The sequence below is a fragment of the Crotalus tigris genome, unplaced genomic scaffold (assembly GCF_016545835.1).
Source record: "Crotalus tigris isolate CLP2741 ecotype Arizona unplaced genomic scaffold, ASM1654583v1 scf7180000018340.3345759, whole genome shotgun sequence".
NCBI lineage: Eukaryota > Metazoa > Chordata > Lepidosauria > Squamata > Viperidae > Crotalus > Crotalus tigris.
The window spans coordinates 300,648-316,603 of NW_024096953.1; the positions used below are offsets into that span (position 1 = coordinate 300,648).

General features: G+C 39.5%; 1 protein-coding gene across 1 annotated transcript; it reads right to left on the reverse strand.

Annotated features, from left to right (window-relative positions):
- Positions 1-5,235: 5,235 nt before the first annotated feature.
- Positions 5,236-9,376, reverse strand: LOC120311293 (general transcription factor II-I repeat domain-containing protein 2A-like). Its single transcript, XM_039350635.1, has 2 exons — positions 9,315-9,376; positions 5,236-6,727 (listed from the first exon to the last, which is right to left on the reverse strand). Exons 1-2 carry the CDS (start codon positions 9,374-9,376, stop codon positions 5,236-5,238), a joined length of 1,554 nt encoding a protein of 517 aa, XP_039206569.1.
- Between the last annotated feature and the right edge of the window lie 6,580 nt (positions 9,377-15,956).

Below are 15,956 nucleotides of genomic sequence, written 5' to 3' on the forward strand. Positions count from 1 at the left end.
GAAAGTTATGACTATAATCTACCATGGTGATTCAGTATGGAGAAAGAGAGAGAGAGAGAGAGAGAGAGAGAGAGAGAGAGAGAGAGAGAGAGAGAGGGAGGGAGGGAGGGAGGGGGGGGGAGGGAGGGAGGGAGGGAGGGAGAGAGAGAGAGAGAGAGAGATCCACACACATACATTTTCCTACTTCCTACTCCAAAATTGAAAAGGAGTAGGAAGGGCACTAGGGATGGGTTCCATGGAGAGAGGTTTTTCTGTGGACCAGAGGGTGCGTGATTTTGTGTGCTGCCTACATCTCAGGCTTGTTTGTTGCTGGCATGCCAAGGCCCGGTATAGGTCCATGGACTGGGGGTGGGGACCCCTGATCTAGTCAGTTTCTGTGCCTAAGGAGAACTAAAATCTGGATCTTCTCACAAGAATATTAATTTCAATTCATGATGTTCATGCATTTTCCCAACGTTGTCAGCTTTTACAATTTTTTTGACGTATCCCCTATAATTATCACAATCTACGGAATATTCTTTGTAGCCATGTTACTTATTTTATATTGCCACAGAAATGAAAATTTTGATAAGGAAAGATCCCACAATGATTCTGTTGCTTCTTCATTTTTAGGAGACAAAATGTTTTCTTTTCTTTTGTAGCTATAAAAGACTGAAGTGGTCATACTAGCATTTTCACCATATTAAATGTCAGTAGTATATTTTATACTGGTATTAAAGAGATTGGTCACTGTGAAATGCTTTAAATAGTAGCTACTTACTTATTTCTCCAATTTAGAAATGCCCAGTTGTTTATGTATTTGTCTGCTATGCTCATATCTTTCCAGAAAAAAACCTTGGACAACACATATAGCATTGGTCTATTCTATCCATTCAAAATCTATTTGGCAAGATACTGTGAAAGGCCTTGTAGCCGAAGAGCTGTATTAATCTACTATAGCCAAACATCAAAGCACATCTTATGAAGTGAGCTGTAGTTTATGCTTTGTTAATCTGACAAGATCCTACCAGACTCCTGATTTATGAAAGACATGTTAGTTCTGATCTTCTAGTGCTTCAGATCAAGGTCTCAGTATCTGCTACAACTGTAGGCAACATTTTTAAGTCAAAGATTATATTTATTTGTGGAAAAAAATCAATTTTTTAATCATATGAGAGATGGAGATAGATGATAGATTATATAGATAGATGATAGATGATAGACAGACAGACAGACAGACAGATATAGATGAGCAACAGATAAGGACCAGAATTAGTTGACAAGAACCAGAAGACAGTGGTGGTGATAGATATACTGTAGCAATCCCAAGTAAAAGCAACATCAGGAAGAAGTAGTATAGAAGCTGGAGAAGTACCAGAGCCTGAAGGAAGAATTGGAGAGGATGTGGAAAATAAAGGCCAAGTGGTCTCAGTTGTAGAAGGATCACTCAGGGCTAAGCTGGGGGAGAGGCTGCAACAAATCCCAGGAACAACATCATTGCTCTCTATCTAGAGGAATACAGTGCTAGGAATAGCTAAGATACTATGCAGAACCTTCAAACTCCCAGGCCTTTGGTGGAGAGGATCTGAGATTAAGGAAGACATAGACCACTCATACCGATGACAACTGATTTTGTGTGTGTGTGTGTGTGTGTGTGTGTGTGTGTGTGTGTGTGTGTTTGGGGGTGTGTATGAAGAAACAGGGAAAGGAAAGAAATGGGGAAAGAGAAAGCAACTTCTGATCTTCTTACCAGTTACAAGTATATTTATATTTTACCTTCTCTCTCTAAGGTTACAACATAATCTTTCCATAGTCTATCTTTTCTAATCACCAAAGTCGTAAATCACAAGCTCAATTTTTTTTTTTTTTAGGAAAAAAGGGGGTTTCCAGTGTCTTTTCTTTTCCAGTTACACTTTCCAATATACTTACCGTATTTTCCGGCATAAAAGACGACTTTCTAAAGCATTCAGATCATCTCCAAAGTCGGGGGTCGTCTTATACGCCGAGTCGTCTTATACGCCAGAAAATACGGTACCATTATTTAACTGCTCTCAGACATACATGAGTATATTTAACCATCCATACTCTGTTTATTATTCTGTCTCATCCCCTCTTCATCAGCATCTATTTCATTATTATTTTTAACTATCTTCTTATCTGAGTAGAAGGTGGCATCTGCTTGGCCTTATTTAGTTTTGGAAACAAAGTAGGACTGGAACTGGTTATAATTGGAAGGGGATCTACAGGGATTACAGGGCAATACTCCAGCCTAGGTTAGTAAAAGGATCGTAGAAGAAGGCAGCATTCTGTATTCTCCATTCCTGTCAGAAAACAATGTGGATGTCCATATGAAGTCAACTGGAGTCAAACTCAACATGAAACAGACCGTCACTTTATTCATATTCCTTTCTTTCCATTCATGAAACCTCCCTTTATCCACTCTTTCTCTCCATGAAACTGTGACTCTAACATCACTATCACCTTCTGTTACTTCAATACTATAAGAAACATCCCTCCCAATTTGCCAGATTATATATATCATGACTTTTGGCTCCAAAAAATGTAGAAATATTAGTAATAAAGACTTTCTTAATTAAAATATACATCTAGTCCTTCAAATTAGACAATTCTGCACATAGTATCTATTTTCAAGTCCTATTTTTTCAGATGGGTGATTGTCAGCCTATACATCTCAGCTGCTTGCTTTTGAACAATATTAGCACAGTGTTGGATTACCCAAGGTGCTGTCATTAAAACAAGGTAGAAGAAAGAAGGCTTCTTCTTGTTCAGACAAAAATTACCATGGCAATGTGATTCTGATCTTGCTTGAAATATGTCTAAAAATGGCTTCACACTGGCTCCAGAGAAGAAGCACGGTGTGTAAGTCAACAGAACATTTGGTTTATATACCCAGACAGTGGAAAAATCCAGCTTCCCTCTCTGTGGAGGGATTCACATGATGAATCTTTTCTCCGTAACAATGCAATCAAAAGGAAGTATTGTAACTCTTGAATATTTGAAGTGCAGAACAGAAATCCATAACTCTGCTTGCTGTGCTCCCCCTCTTACATGATTGAAAAGAAGTATTTCAGGGACACAGCTTCATTTAATTAAACCAGGACTTCTCAAACTTTGTCACAGCCAGGATCTCAAAGCTAAAAGAAAAAATGTAATGCTTCCTCAATCGCATTCAAGGGTAAAACCAAAGCAAGTGGTCTCACAAACATCATTTCTTCTCCAGTGTGAGTCCTCAGGTTATGCCAACAATTGGGAATGGAATTGCCATTGCTAAGCAACACAATCCTAAAGCATGATGTTTATGTGACTGCTTTGCTAAGTGAAAGTAGTTCCAACAATCCTGGTTGCTGTTGTTAAGGGAGGACTACATGGGTTGTTAACCAAGGACCTCTCGCGACTTCCTACTTCCTGCTGGCTTTCCATTTGCCTTTTCTTGTGGGAAGCTGGCAAGGGACATCCAAAATTGTGATCGCAGGACCACAGTTCATTGCAATGTTGTAATTACAAGCTGGACACCAAGTGCCTACATCACAATTATGTTGCTGTGGGAACACTGCAGCAGCCAGAAATCTAAGGAGCCATTGTTAATAGTGCTCATTTAGTGCCATCAAAAGTTTCAATGATTGCTGGATGAGTGGTCATGACAATCACCTATAGATGAAAAGGGAGGGAAGGAAGTTTGGCCATCCTTCTCCTTAATATCCCAGAGGTGTAATCTGTAGCAAAGCTTTGTAATAAAGAAACAGAAACATATATATCCTCATGAGTCAGTATAACCAATAGATCTCATAACTTTTGGTAAATATTTTAAGTGGAAAAGTGGGAAATGTATGTTTTGTCTCTGTAAATCCTAGACGGAAAGCAATAAAAGATGAAATTACACATAGGGGCCATTCCCCGTTTCAAAAACAGTAGATTAAAATTTTAAAAATGATACTAAAAATATTTTGATAAATATTATGCTTTTAAGCAGTTGTCAGGTTTTTGGTTCATTCACAGAGTTGTTTATTATTATTATTATTATTATTATTATTATTATTATTATTATTACTACTACTACTACTACTACTACTACTACTACTACTACTACTACTATTATTAAATTTTTCTTCCTGCCATCTCACTGCAAAGTGACTCTGGGTGGCTTACAACCACATAAAAGCAAGTACGAAACGTTAACACATGAAATGTAAAAAAGAAACAGGGATTAAAGAAATTAAAAACCAAAATTAAGTGTGGTGGGGGTGAGATCTTCCTTCCGGGTCACTGGCCACCTCCAGTGTGGAAGAGCCCAATCAGGGCCCAGGCAAATCGGAGACCCAGGTTTGCAGCTCTTTCAGAAACCAAAAGTGTAAGAGCGGATCTTACTTCAGTGGGCATGAGGTTCTAGAGCAGGGGTGTCAAACTCAATTTCATTGAGGGCCGCATCAGTATTATGGTTGCCCTCAAAGGGCCAGGTGGGCGTGGCCAGCTCAATGCTGCTCACTCAGCATAGCTGACTCGAGATACCTGGGTCAGGACAGAACAAGTTGCACTGGCTGTCTCACAAGCTCTTCACCTCCCCAAACTTCTGGCAGCCAAGCATGTGCGCATGCACACACACACACACTGCATTCCAAGTTTGGGGACTTTTATCCACAGAGGATGGAAAGGGCCTTCTTCCCAAGCCCAGGCATGATTGTAGTTTGCTAGCTCAGATGTGGATAGCCTCCTAGTCTCCAAGCTTGGAATGTGTTTCCTTCTTCTGCCTTGACAGATCTCTGGAATGCAGGAGGAGGAGACAGGGGAGCAGCACTTCCCAGTCCTGCATGAGGGAGGCTGGCCCTTCTTGAAAGGGAATCCCCATTTCCAGTCATGCATGGTAAGGATGCTGGCTTGTTGGAGAAGCCTTCCCTCACACAGCTTCCCTGTCACCTCCTGCTCCTCACTAGAGATCTTTCAAGGCAGAAGTTGGACTTGGAGGAAACTGCTTCCTGGAAACTTTGGCCACATCAGCATCATGGTTGCCTTCAAAGGGCCAGTTGCATGTAGTAAGACTATTGTATCATATTAGTTCAGAAGTGTATTATGTCTAAGAAGTGGGGCAAAAAGGATTAAAATTTGAAATATGAACAAATAAATTATTTATTTCAAATAAATCTGCAAAAACAAATTTTAAACAAAGAAAAACACAAGCTTTTTAGTTCTCATGCCATTTTGTCCGAACTGGATGTTTGGCATCTTTTCTTGGCTACAAGTTCATCCATGTTTGGCATCAGTGAGCAGACTTCTGTGTGCACTTTTGTTCACCCTCATGACAGAGAAAAGTTGCTCACAGAGGTATGTACTCCCAAACATGCAGAGCATTCGAGCAGCTTGTAGGCAGAGTTGGGGCATTGTTTCAAGGATGAAACTGGTGAACTGTGTGGGTCCTACAGAATTATACTTTCCCTTCAGCGTGCTATTACATTGGAGTTCTATCATCTCCATCTGGATATTTACAGGTGCGCTCTCCACTTCGACTGAAAATGGATTGCTGAGCAATCCAAAACTGAATTTCCATCTTTCAAAATCAACAAAGCGACGTGTAAATTCCATCTGAAGTGTGCTCAGTTTACCAGCAAACTGAGCACTTGAGAACACAGTGGTGGAGACTTGGTTTTTTATTGTTTGGCAACTGGGAAAGTGACTCAAGTTTCCTTGCTGCATCTGAGTCTCCCACAGATGCAGCTTTACTTGAAAAGCTTTCACAGCATCGTACATGTCTGTGATCACACGGTCCCGTCCCTGAAGCTGAAGGTTTAGTGCACAGAGATAATTAGTAATGTCACATAGAAAAGCTAATTCACATAGCCACTTTTCATCCCGCAATGCTGTGGAGTCTTTTCCTTTGGTTTCAATAAACTGACAGATTTCCACATGCAATTCAAAAAATCTATTGAGCACTTTTCCTCGACTTAGCCATCGCACCTCTGTGTGATAAGGGAGATCACCAAGTTCAGAATTTATATCTTCAAGAAAAGACTTAAATTGATGGTGATTTAAACCTCTGGCTCTTATAAAGTTAACTGTCTGTGTTACAGTGTGCATTACATGTTCCATTTTCAGGGCTTTGCCGCATAGTGTTTCTTGATGTATGATGCAGTGATATGCTATCAGCTCACTTGTGCAATTCTCGCTCTTCATTTTTTCCCACATCCTTCCTACTAATCCACTCTTTTCCCTGCACATTGAAGGTGCTCCATCTGTTGTGAGCCCTATAAGTTTGTCCCAGGGCAGTTTCATATCATTTATACTTTTGGATACTGCTTCAAATATGTCCTTTCCAGTGGTAGTGGCATGCATTGATTCTATAGCCAGAAGTTCCTCCATAATACACAAACTTGAGTCCACTCCACGGATGAAGATTGTCAGCTGTGCTGTGTCAGAGATGTCAGTGCTCTCATCCACAGCAAAGGAATAAGCAATAAATTCTTTTCCCTTTTCAACCAATTGTCTTTGTAGATCAGTGGCAAGCTCACATATCCGATCAACAACAGTATTTCTGCTTAGGCTTACATTAAAAAAAGCTTGCTTTTGGTCTGGACACAAGACTTCACACACTTTAATCATGCAGCGCTTCAAAAACTCCCCCTCTGCAAATGGCAGGGTTGATTTAGCTATCTCTTCTGCCACTATAAAACTAGCTTTCACAGCAGCTTCACTTTGTGATTTTGCTTTTGTGAACATATGCTGCTGTGACATCCCACCTCTTTTGAAAGCATCTTTTTTTCAGAATCCACTTTCCGTTTAGCCATTTTTGGAGGTTTAAATATTGGCATGAAAGTCTTCTTCCCTGCAGATGTATATATGGATGAGACTGGACAGAAAGCTCAAAGTCCCAGGTACGTGTGAGGCAAGCAGTTGTGAGCATGCTAGGTATCCACTCTGCTGGCTCAGTAGGATGCTGCAAGTCCAGATGTTTTGAGCAGGTTTAGCAATATCACAGCATCTATGGAGAGAAAGCAAGCGACTGCAGCCCTCTTTGACACAGTTGAAAATATATATATTATACAAGAGAGATCCTGTATGGATGGAGGAAAATAATCAGCAATCCACCATCACTCCAAAGCTGACCTAGCAGCCACAAGGACTGCTCAGTCTCTCTAGTTAAGCTTCCTCCATTTCTGATCAGATTCTGATATTTTCAGGGCTCCTTCCAGTCTCTGATTATGGGGATGGGGAATCAAGACACATCCAGCTTTCCCAAATAGGAAACAAGGAACCACTTGCTCCATCTTTTCCCACCAACTCTCCTATGTCCATGAAGCCCAGAAACAGAGCTCAAAATCCCTGAAATGTCCATCCAAAATTTAGCTTTTGCAAGCAATGCTAGTTAGATTTCTCAGGGTCTGTTGGTCTGTCCTCTGGGGGAGACCCAAAGCATCCCTCCATTGACTTCCATGCATTTTCCACAAAGCCTCAGAGCATAATGAGGTTTGGGGACCCAGGGGGCAAGGGGATGGGGCTCACAGGGGAGGATGCCCATCCGTTATTGAGTGCCAGTTGTTTAACATGTGTGGTATGCCAATGAAGGGTTTTGGGCTTTGTGGCACTAGACCGTGGAGCAAGGATTTCCTCTTTGTACTTTTAGTCCAGATCTTTGCTAGTGGGGAATTCTGGGACTTGAAGTCCAGCTGTCTTAAAGTTGCAAAGATTTAGAGAGATGGGCTCAATTGTTGAATATTTGCTGAGTTTTCAGTTTGTGGGGATGCTTCCCCAGAATGAGATGGTTTTGGAGCACCCAAAGGAACAGGAATCCCTCATTCTCTCCTGCCTGCATATCCTCCCCTCCCTTCCTAGCTGACAACAAGGGGCTAAGGGGCCAGAAGGCTGATGTTGCTGATGCGGCTGCCTGGAGCCCTGCCCCCTCCAGCCCAGCTCAGCTCCGTTTCTCCATCAGACAGCAGTGTGGCTGCCTGGAGCCCTGCCCTCTCCAGCCCAGCTACAGGCTTAACATATGCCTAGCAGGCTACGATGGCAACTTCACCTTTGGGCTCACAACTTTCCTGGGCTAAAGCAGGGGGGAGGGCAGCAGAGCTCCTGTTGCTGCTACTGCTGCTAAGCAGCAGAGTAGCCTGACTTCTGGCCCAATGAGGGGCCAATGAGTTGCAACTGTTGCTGGGCTCCATAAGCCCACATGTGCTTGCTTTCTCCGGGACGGTGCCAAGGCGGCAGGGGCCGGACCTTTGTCATTTCCAGGACAGCTGTCTGGGCCGCATCCAATCATATGGCGGGCCGGTTTTGGCCCGCGGGCCTTGTGTTTGACATGTCTGTTCTAGAGGGTGGGAGCCATTTTCCCTAGATCCCACCAAATGAAGTTTCTTGACTGATGGAGTCTGCAGCTTGCCCCTTCTGCTGGAGCGAGTGGGGCAGGCCCATCCCATTGGGATGAGATGGTTCCTCAGGTACCCGGACTCATTCCATAAAGAGCTTTAAAAGTCATAATCAACACCTTCAATTGGATTTGCAAGCAAATTGACAACCAATGCAGCTGGCACAACAGGGGTGTTATATGGGCCACCCTTGGGGGCCCTTAAACAATCACCATCATTTGCCCCCAGCTCTAAACTGACACAGGAAGATCCTTGCTTGTGCATACAAAAATGAATTCTGCTGAATTAAATTCAACTTGCTGTGATGGAATGGATATATTTCAAAGCCTCACAATCCACTGTCTTTCAGAAAGACTAACAGCTCAATCCTTAACAGAGTTAGGTTTGCCTAAGCTAATTGATATCTAGAGGTTTAAAAAGTGTATGTGTTCATGCTGCTAAACATATTAAACATTTCCTGACTTGCAGCCTATGACTTCTAAACAAATGCAGGAGTCACTTCCCAATAAATGGCTATTGGGTCATTCTTTAATATTTAGAAATTATTAAGACTTATGCAAACTAATTAATGGCATTATGAAAAGCTGATTACTATAAGCTTTGGATAATGCTATGCTTCAGCTTTGGAAATTTCAAAGCATTAATTGAGTTTAATGAAGTGTATTATACTTCCCAAAGTGCAAATATGAAGTTTCCAAAGAACGGCATCTCTTTACAAAAAAAAAAAAAAAAAAAAGGAAAGGAAAGGAAAGTGGGAGGGGAAAGGCCTCTTTCTTGAATTAAAAGACCATTTGTTTGTGGCTGAATCAAAACTGATTATTATTTCTCAGTCTTTTTTGTTACCCGGGATTTTTCCATCTCACAACGGTTCAGCTGTTATAATCTGTATGTTCTTAATTGCATAGTGTTCTGAACCTATATAGGCACATGAGCAGGGTTCAGAAGACCATGTACACAGCCTACCTGTTTTGTAAGCTCAGGTACAGCAATTGTGCTTCACTGTCACCTTTCTTACCAAAACTCATGTTGCCTGTTGTGAACTGCACACTGAATCATACTTGATGTTCTCAGTCTATGCAGTGGCCTGCAGGCCTTGGTAAAATCCCTTTTAGTCATGGGTGCTGCCTTTCATCACCACGTGGAGAGAATCTTGACCTTGAATTATTGGAGGTATTAAAAATGGAACAATAATTATGAAAAATCCATTCTTCAAGATCAGGGGTCTTCAAACTTGGCCCTTTTATGACTTGTGGACTTCAACTCCCGGAATTCTTCAGCCAGCATGCCTGGCTGAGGAATTTCAGGAGTTGAAGTCCACAAGTCATAAAAGGGCCAAGTTTGAAGGCCCCTGTTCAAGATGTTACATGAACAAGAAAAAAAATTATAATAAACACACACAATATTATATTAATTTATGTGTAAGGAGGATTATTGATTCAAGCCTGAGTTCTTATTCCAACCCATCACACATTCTTCATGGATACTCTTGGTATCCATATTTTTTTCCAGATTTCACATCTCTTCCATAGGAAAAGACAATTTTTGGCATACTTTTCCCAAATGCATGGATAGAAAAACTTTTCAGTCCTAAGAAAAAACTCTTATCCTAACCGTCATTGGCTGGGTGGTAGAATCAGAGCATGTACATTCCCACATCATCAAAGCACATACATGTACATTAAATACTGTCTCACCCTTTATTCATTTTTTATTTACTCCTAAACAGCCATTGTTCACCAACTTTGCACGTAGGGGAGCTGCAGCAAATTTGCCTCAGCTGGAAAAAGGGTTTGGAACTGAATTTTATGACTAACAGCTTATTAAAACATCTGTATAAAATGTTGCCTTGCTTTATGTTTGGCTGAGCCTTCAACATCAAAGTGAATGTTTCCTTACTATTCTTTGTTAATCATAAAACAAATGAGAATAATTTTTCTTTGCTTTTTTTGTTTTTGCATTTACAAAAGGTAAAAAAAAATTGTTAGCCTTGTTATCTAGATAAAATGTTTTTTTTTCTGAGCACTTTATAGTTTAAGAATGGAAAGTTGCAGTTTTATTTAAACATTAGAAAAGGCATTACTTGAATGAATAATGGTCCGATTGTGCCATTTAACCTTTACGCACCACAATTTGCAAAAGTCTGAACTATTTTACAGAATAGTTTTACAGTCAGCTAAACAGAGATTCTGTAATATACCAATATTGTCTTTATATTTTGCCAGTTAAAAAAAATAAAGGAAGGAGCAAAATCATTTATCCTCATTTTTCTGTTGCATGAAAGAGATTGCACATTAGCAAGGATATAACCTGCCATTTAACTTTATAACTAAGACAAAAGTCTGCATGTGAATATAAACCATAATTATAACTTGATTTTGATTTCCTAAGAAATAGCCTTTAGTTATAAGTAAACTTATTTTCCTAATAGCTTAATAATTTTAATAGGCCTCCTGGCATATGTTTCAAGGTCTTTCAAATGCTCTTCCTTTCATTCTCATAATAGGTAGAACAAAAGTCTTTCTGTGTCTTCATTATTCTGCCCATCCAGCTTGGGGCAATGCAGATATGATATTAAAGATCTGTCAGGTGATTCAGGCTGTTCTAGTATAAATGAGAATTATGCTGATCTAAGACCACATCCTCTTCTTAGGAAAAAAAAAATGTCTACTTCACAAGCATCCAGCAGCATGCAAATATTGTGGAAGAAAAAAAGAGAGCACCAAATGTCTGTGGCTATCAAAAATCTCCCTGGAATCTCTTGAACACTTTATGATCATTTCACAGAGAGATGAATACAGTATATGATGATCTGGTTTGTTTACTCACATGGAAATAAGAAAAGCGTTTGCCTTCTTATTTTAATTCCATAGATCTGGTATGCATTTCTCGGACCAGGCAGAAGTAATAAGAGCGAATCATGAGTACCGGTACATCTTCAAAGCAGAAAACTTAGAGGTTGGTAGGTTTTTTTGCTTCCAAAGCAGATAGGTACATTTGAGACAACTTCAGGTCAAGGAAAAAGGAGAGGAAATGAAGGATTTTAGGAAGAGAATAAGAGAGAGTACAGGTGGTATGAATTAAAAGAGTGGAGACCTTGGCATGTCATGAGCTGGATCTTCCACTTTCTCAGGTATCTCAGGTGTCTTTGGGACTGAGTGGCAGTTTCAGGAGTGTACTTCCCTTGCCAGTCAGAAGCTACTGATTTGAGAAGATGATGTACTTTTACTAGAAAGACGTAGGGCTGGACTGATTTGTATTAGAGAGGCCTAAGTATTGCTGACCTCTGTTTTGCAGAGCATCCCTAAAATCAACAGGCTCTTCTTTTTCTTTGTTTCTTCCCTTGAAGAAGTTGTGCCAAACAATTTTAACTGGGCAAACATTATCTAGTCAAGAATAGCTTGCCAGCATCCAGCCATGCCGTCTGTAATGATGTCTCAGTTCTATCAACTAGGTTTTTGCATTAATTACTTCAGAACATTGCTTGGCAGGATAAATTTTGCTAATTGGCTTATAGCTGACAAAACTGGCTTGTATCCTGAAAGACAATGGTCAGTTGTCCTTGAAATTTAAATTTAATGGACTGCTCCTGGATCGAAGGAAACCCTTTTGTTAAGGCTGTTAGGTCACTTGAGGAGGATGGGTGATAATAATAACAATAATAATAATAACAACAATAATAATAACAACAATAATAATAACAATGGGGGGAGTGCGCAGGTCGTAATAAAGTTTATTTTATCTTAAAATTGTATTGTATACTTTTTTATAATGTTTATATGGAAAAAATAAAAAAACTTTCATTAAAAAATAATAATAATAACAATAACAACAACAATAATAATTAATAATAATAATAATAAATTTTGAAGGGACCTGGGAGGTCATCTAGTCCAACCTCCTGCTTAGTCAGGAAACCCTATACCATTTCGGACAAATGGCTGTCCAGTCTCTTCTTAAAAACTTCCAGTGTTGGAGCATTTACTGCTTCTGGAGGCAGGCTGTTCCACTGATTAATTGTTCTCACTGTCAGGAAGTTTCTCCTTAGTTCTAGGTTGCTTCTCTCCTTGATTAGTTTCCACCCATTGCTTCTTGTCCTGCCTTCAGATGCTTTGGAAAATAGCTTGACTCCCTCTTCTTTATGGCAGCCCCTGAGATATTGGAATACTGCTATCATGTCCCCCCTTGTCCTTCTCTTCATTAAACTAGACATACCCAATTCCAGCAGCCGTTCCTTATATGTTTTAGCCTTCAGTCCTCTAATTATCTTTGTTGTTCTTCTCTGTACTCTTTCTAGAGTCTCAACATCGTGGTGACCAAAACTGGATGCAGTATTCCAAGTGTGGCCTTACCAAGGCATTGTAAAGTGGTATTAATACTTCACATGATCTTGATTCTATCCCTCTGTTAATGCAGCCCAGCCCTGTGTTGGCTTTTTTGGCAGCTGCAGCACACTGCTGGCTCATATTTAAGTGATTGTCCACTAGGACTCCAAGATCCCTCTCACAGTTGCTACTATTGAGCAAGGTACTACCTATACTATACCTGTGCATTTGGTTTTTCTTGCCTAAATGTAGAACTTTAATTTTTTCACCATTGAATTTCATTATGAAAATGAAATATAGAAATAAAATATGAACAAAGAATTTCCTAATTCTTAGGTAGCAGTAATGTCAAGTATTTCAAAATGCTTCACAATGTAATAAATTTCATATATTGAAAATTTCAGACGTTCCCTTTGAGATTAATTAATTAGAAGTGTGTAACTCGGCCTTCAGCAAATCTGAATAGTTGATTCAATTTGGCTTATTGATTTGATTAGAGCCCAACATTCAGTTCAGACTCGTCAGCTCTATTCAAGTTATTGCATTGATCAAACTGGTTTAGAGTGATTTAGAAAATAGCCATTCAAATGATAAAACTCAGGTGCACATGTCGCCTAGATTGGCTTAAACTGGATAAAATCATTTTAGAAAGTTTATCCAACTTTCTGAGTTTTGAGATTTGATCCAACTGTGTTCGAATGAAATTTCTGACTTAAATCTTTCATAGCCTTTAATTTAAATTTAATATATACAGTATGTTTATCCAATTCCAGAGGCTATTTACTTTGTTCTGAAGAATGTTCATATTCTCACTGAATGGAAAAAAATGTCAGCAGGATTGTTCATGATAGCTTTACTACAAATATCTTTGTCCTTCTCTAGTCACATCCTTGATGTCCACATCTCAGGTGACATATGATATTTGACTAACATAGATCTCTTGACCTCAATAGCCAGTTACTCACTTTTTCCTTTATAGTGATAAATAGGATTTTAAAGGGCTACTTTCACATCTAAAGATGCAGGTCATGAAGTGACCATACTTCTAAAAGGAAGTAATTTGGTTCAGACTAACACCTATCCCATTCTGAACAGTTTTTAAAAAGAGAAGTACAGAGGGGCTCATAAAGGAATAACTTTGTTAAAATCAGCAGCTTCTTTTATCTTCTTTGCTATTATTGCTTTTCTCCTACTATATAGCTACAGCTACAATATATGGTGTCAGAAATTATGTGATCAGCCAACATGCCTTTGTGCTGGAGATCATATAAAATGCCAGTAGAGTACACACAGAGGTGAACCCAAGGGCTACACATGGACCCTAAAAACAGATCATAAAGTTGGAAGGGCCATTTAGGCCATTGAAATCCAATTCCATGCTTGGTACAGGAATTCTAATTATACTATTTTTGACAAATACTTGCTTGAGCACAATCAATAAAGAGAAGCCCATCTGTATAATTGGTTCTACTTTAAAATCACTCTTACTTTTAGGAATTTTCTTCTAGTATTAACTTCGAATAAGCTTTTCTGTGACTTAAATCCATTAGTTACATCCCTTTCAATTAATGAAAAACAGATTGCATTCATTTTCTGCAGGATATCTGCATCTTGTTCATGTTGGAGGCACCGTTTAAGCTGCTTCTGGGTTGAAAGGATTAGCCAGTGACACTGTTGCTCAGGAGATGTCTGTGAAATCATTTCACTTCTCTTGCAAGAAGCTTCTTCAGTTCTGAACTGAACTGAGAACTGAAGAAGCTTCTTGGAGGAGAAGTGAAACATCTTCAAGAAAAAAAAAACCCAAGAATGTACAGTTGTCTTTTGGAAAAGCACCTATGGGACATCTAAGGAACTCCTCCTTGAAATCAGTTGTATATCCTAATCGACAGCTAGCCTTCTGACCAACTGCTTCAGCCAACTTTCCTTTCTGAATACAACAAGAACTTTCATCTATGTAGGTATCATGCTTATTTTTCCAGCAGAGCTGAAGCTGTTCCAGATCTGCTGTTCTGCTAAATGTCAGATCCTGATTATCAGAGGGTAGCCCAGTTTGCAATTGACAGCATCATCCACTTACAGGGCAATTTGCCGCATTTGGAAGTGCACAGTAAATTTGTATTCATTATCAGAAGGAGGGGGAGTTCGAGACGCAGCCCAAAAAAATTCAATTTGTTGGCCAGCTACAAAATTAAATCACATGTGCATGGCACTCAGTCTTTATTATGTTTCACTTCTTCCTACCACTTGTATGTGTAAGACTGCATACTTGATGGAGGATATCACAAGGGTGGACCACTAACAAAACATATTATGTCTCTTCCAGTTAAAACCTCTGCCAACTTAATGGAATATAATGTGGTGTAATACTGTGCGTTGGAAACATTGCATGAAACACAAGTAGGATGTGTTGTGTTCTAATAGCTGCCATAGCCTTTTTCAGAACGTTTTGGCAGGTGAACATGCGTAAATTATTCATGCTGAGGTTTTAAATGTATTGATAGTTTATTATCTGCACTGAATAGCTTCTAAACATTTAACCAGAGGCTGGGTAATATATTCTTCTAAACAAGACATTCATTGATATCAAGCATGTTAAAAATGGGGAAATCTTATAACCAGTGCTTTTTTTCTAAAAAAAAAAGAAAAAAAAAGTGCCGGAACTCACACAGATCATACAACCCGCCTTGCCTACCCTACAAGGTTCCATCCAAAAAAGGTGCCGGAACTCCGTTCTGGGCGTTCTATGAGAAAAAAAGCTTATAACTAAATAGCAAAGCATACTAGCATACTAGATCTACAGTAGATCTATCACCTGTATCTATAATTCTCACTCTATTCTTCTTCTCTTACCAGTCCAGTACACAGAATGTTCTGATGCCATAGACCAGATGTGTTCAATCTTGGCAACTTTAAAACCTGACTGGGTAATTCTGGAAATTGAAGACTACTAAACTACCAAGGTTGGACACTCATGCTATAGACCTTCACATTTTAACCTAAGGCCTGTTCTTCAGCTTTCTGTTTTTTGGATTAAAGAAAAAAAGTCCCAAAGCTAAAGGTAATCATTGCACTATTGCTTGTTTTGGATGGACATGTCTGTTTTGTCCACTTTCATTTGGAAATGTAAGCCACTCCAACTGTACAGTAAGAGTCAATGGGAGTTGGGCAGCTTTTAAATCCAACAAACAAGCAAAAGCACAGAGAGGGAAATTTGGAGGAATAAACTGCTGTTGTTCCAATTTGTGTTTAAACAATCAATAAGAAAACTGAATAGGGATGTTTC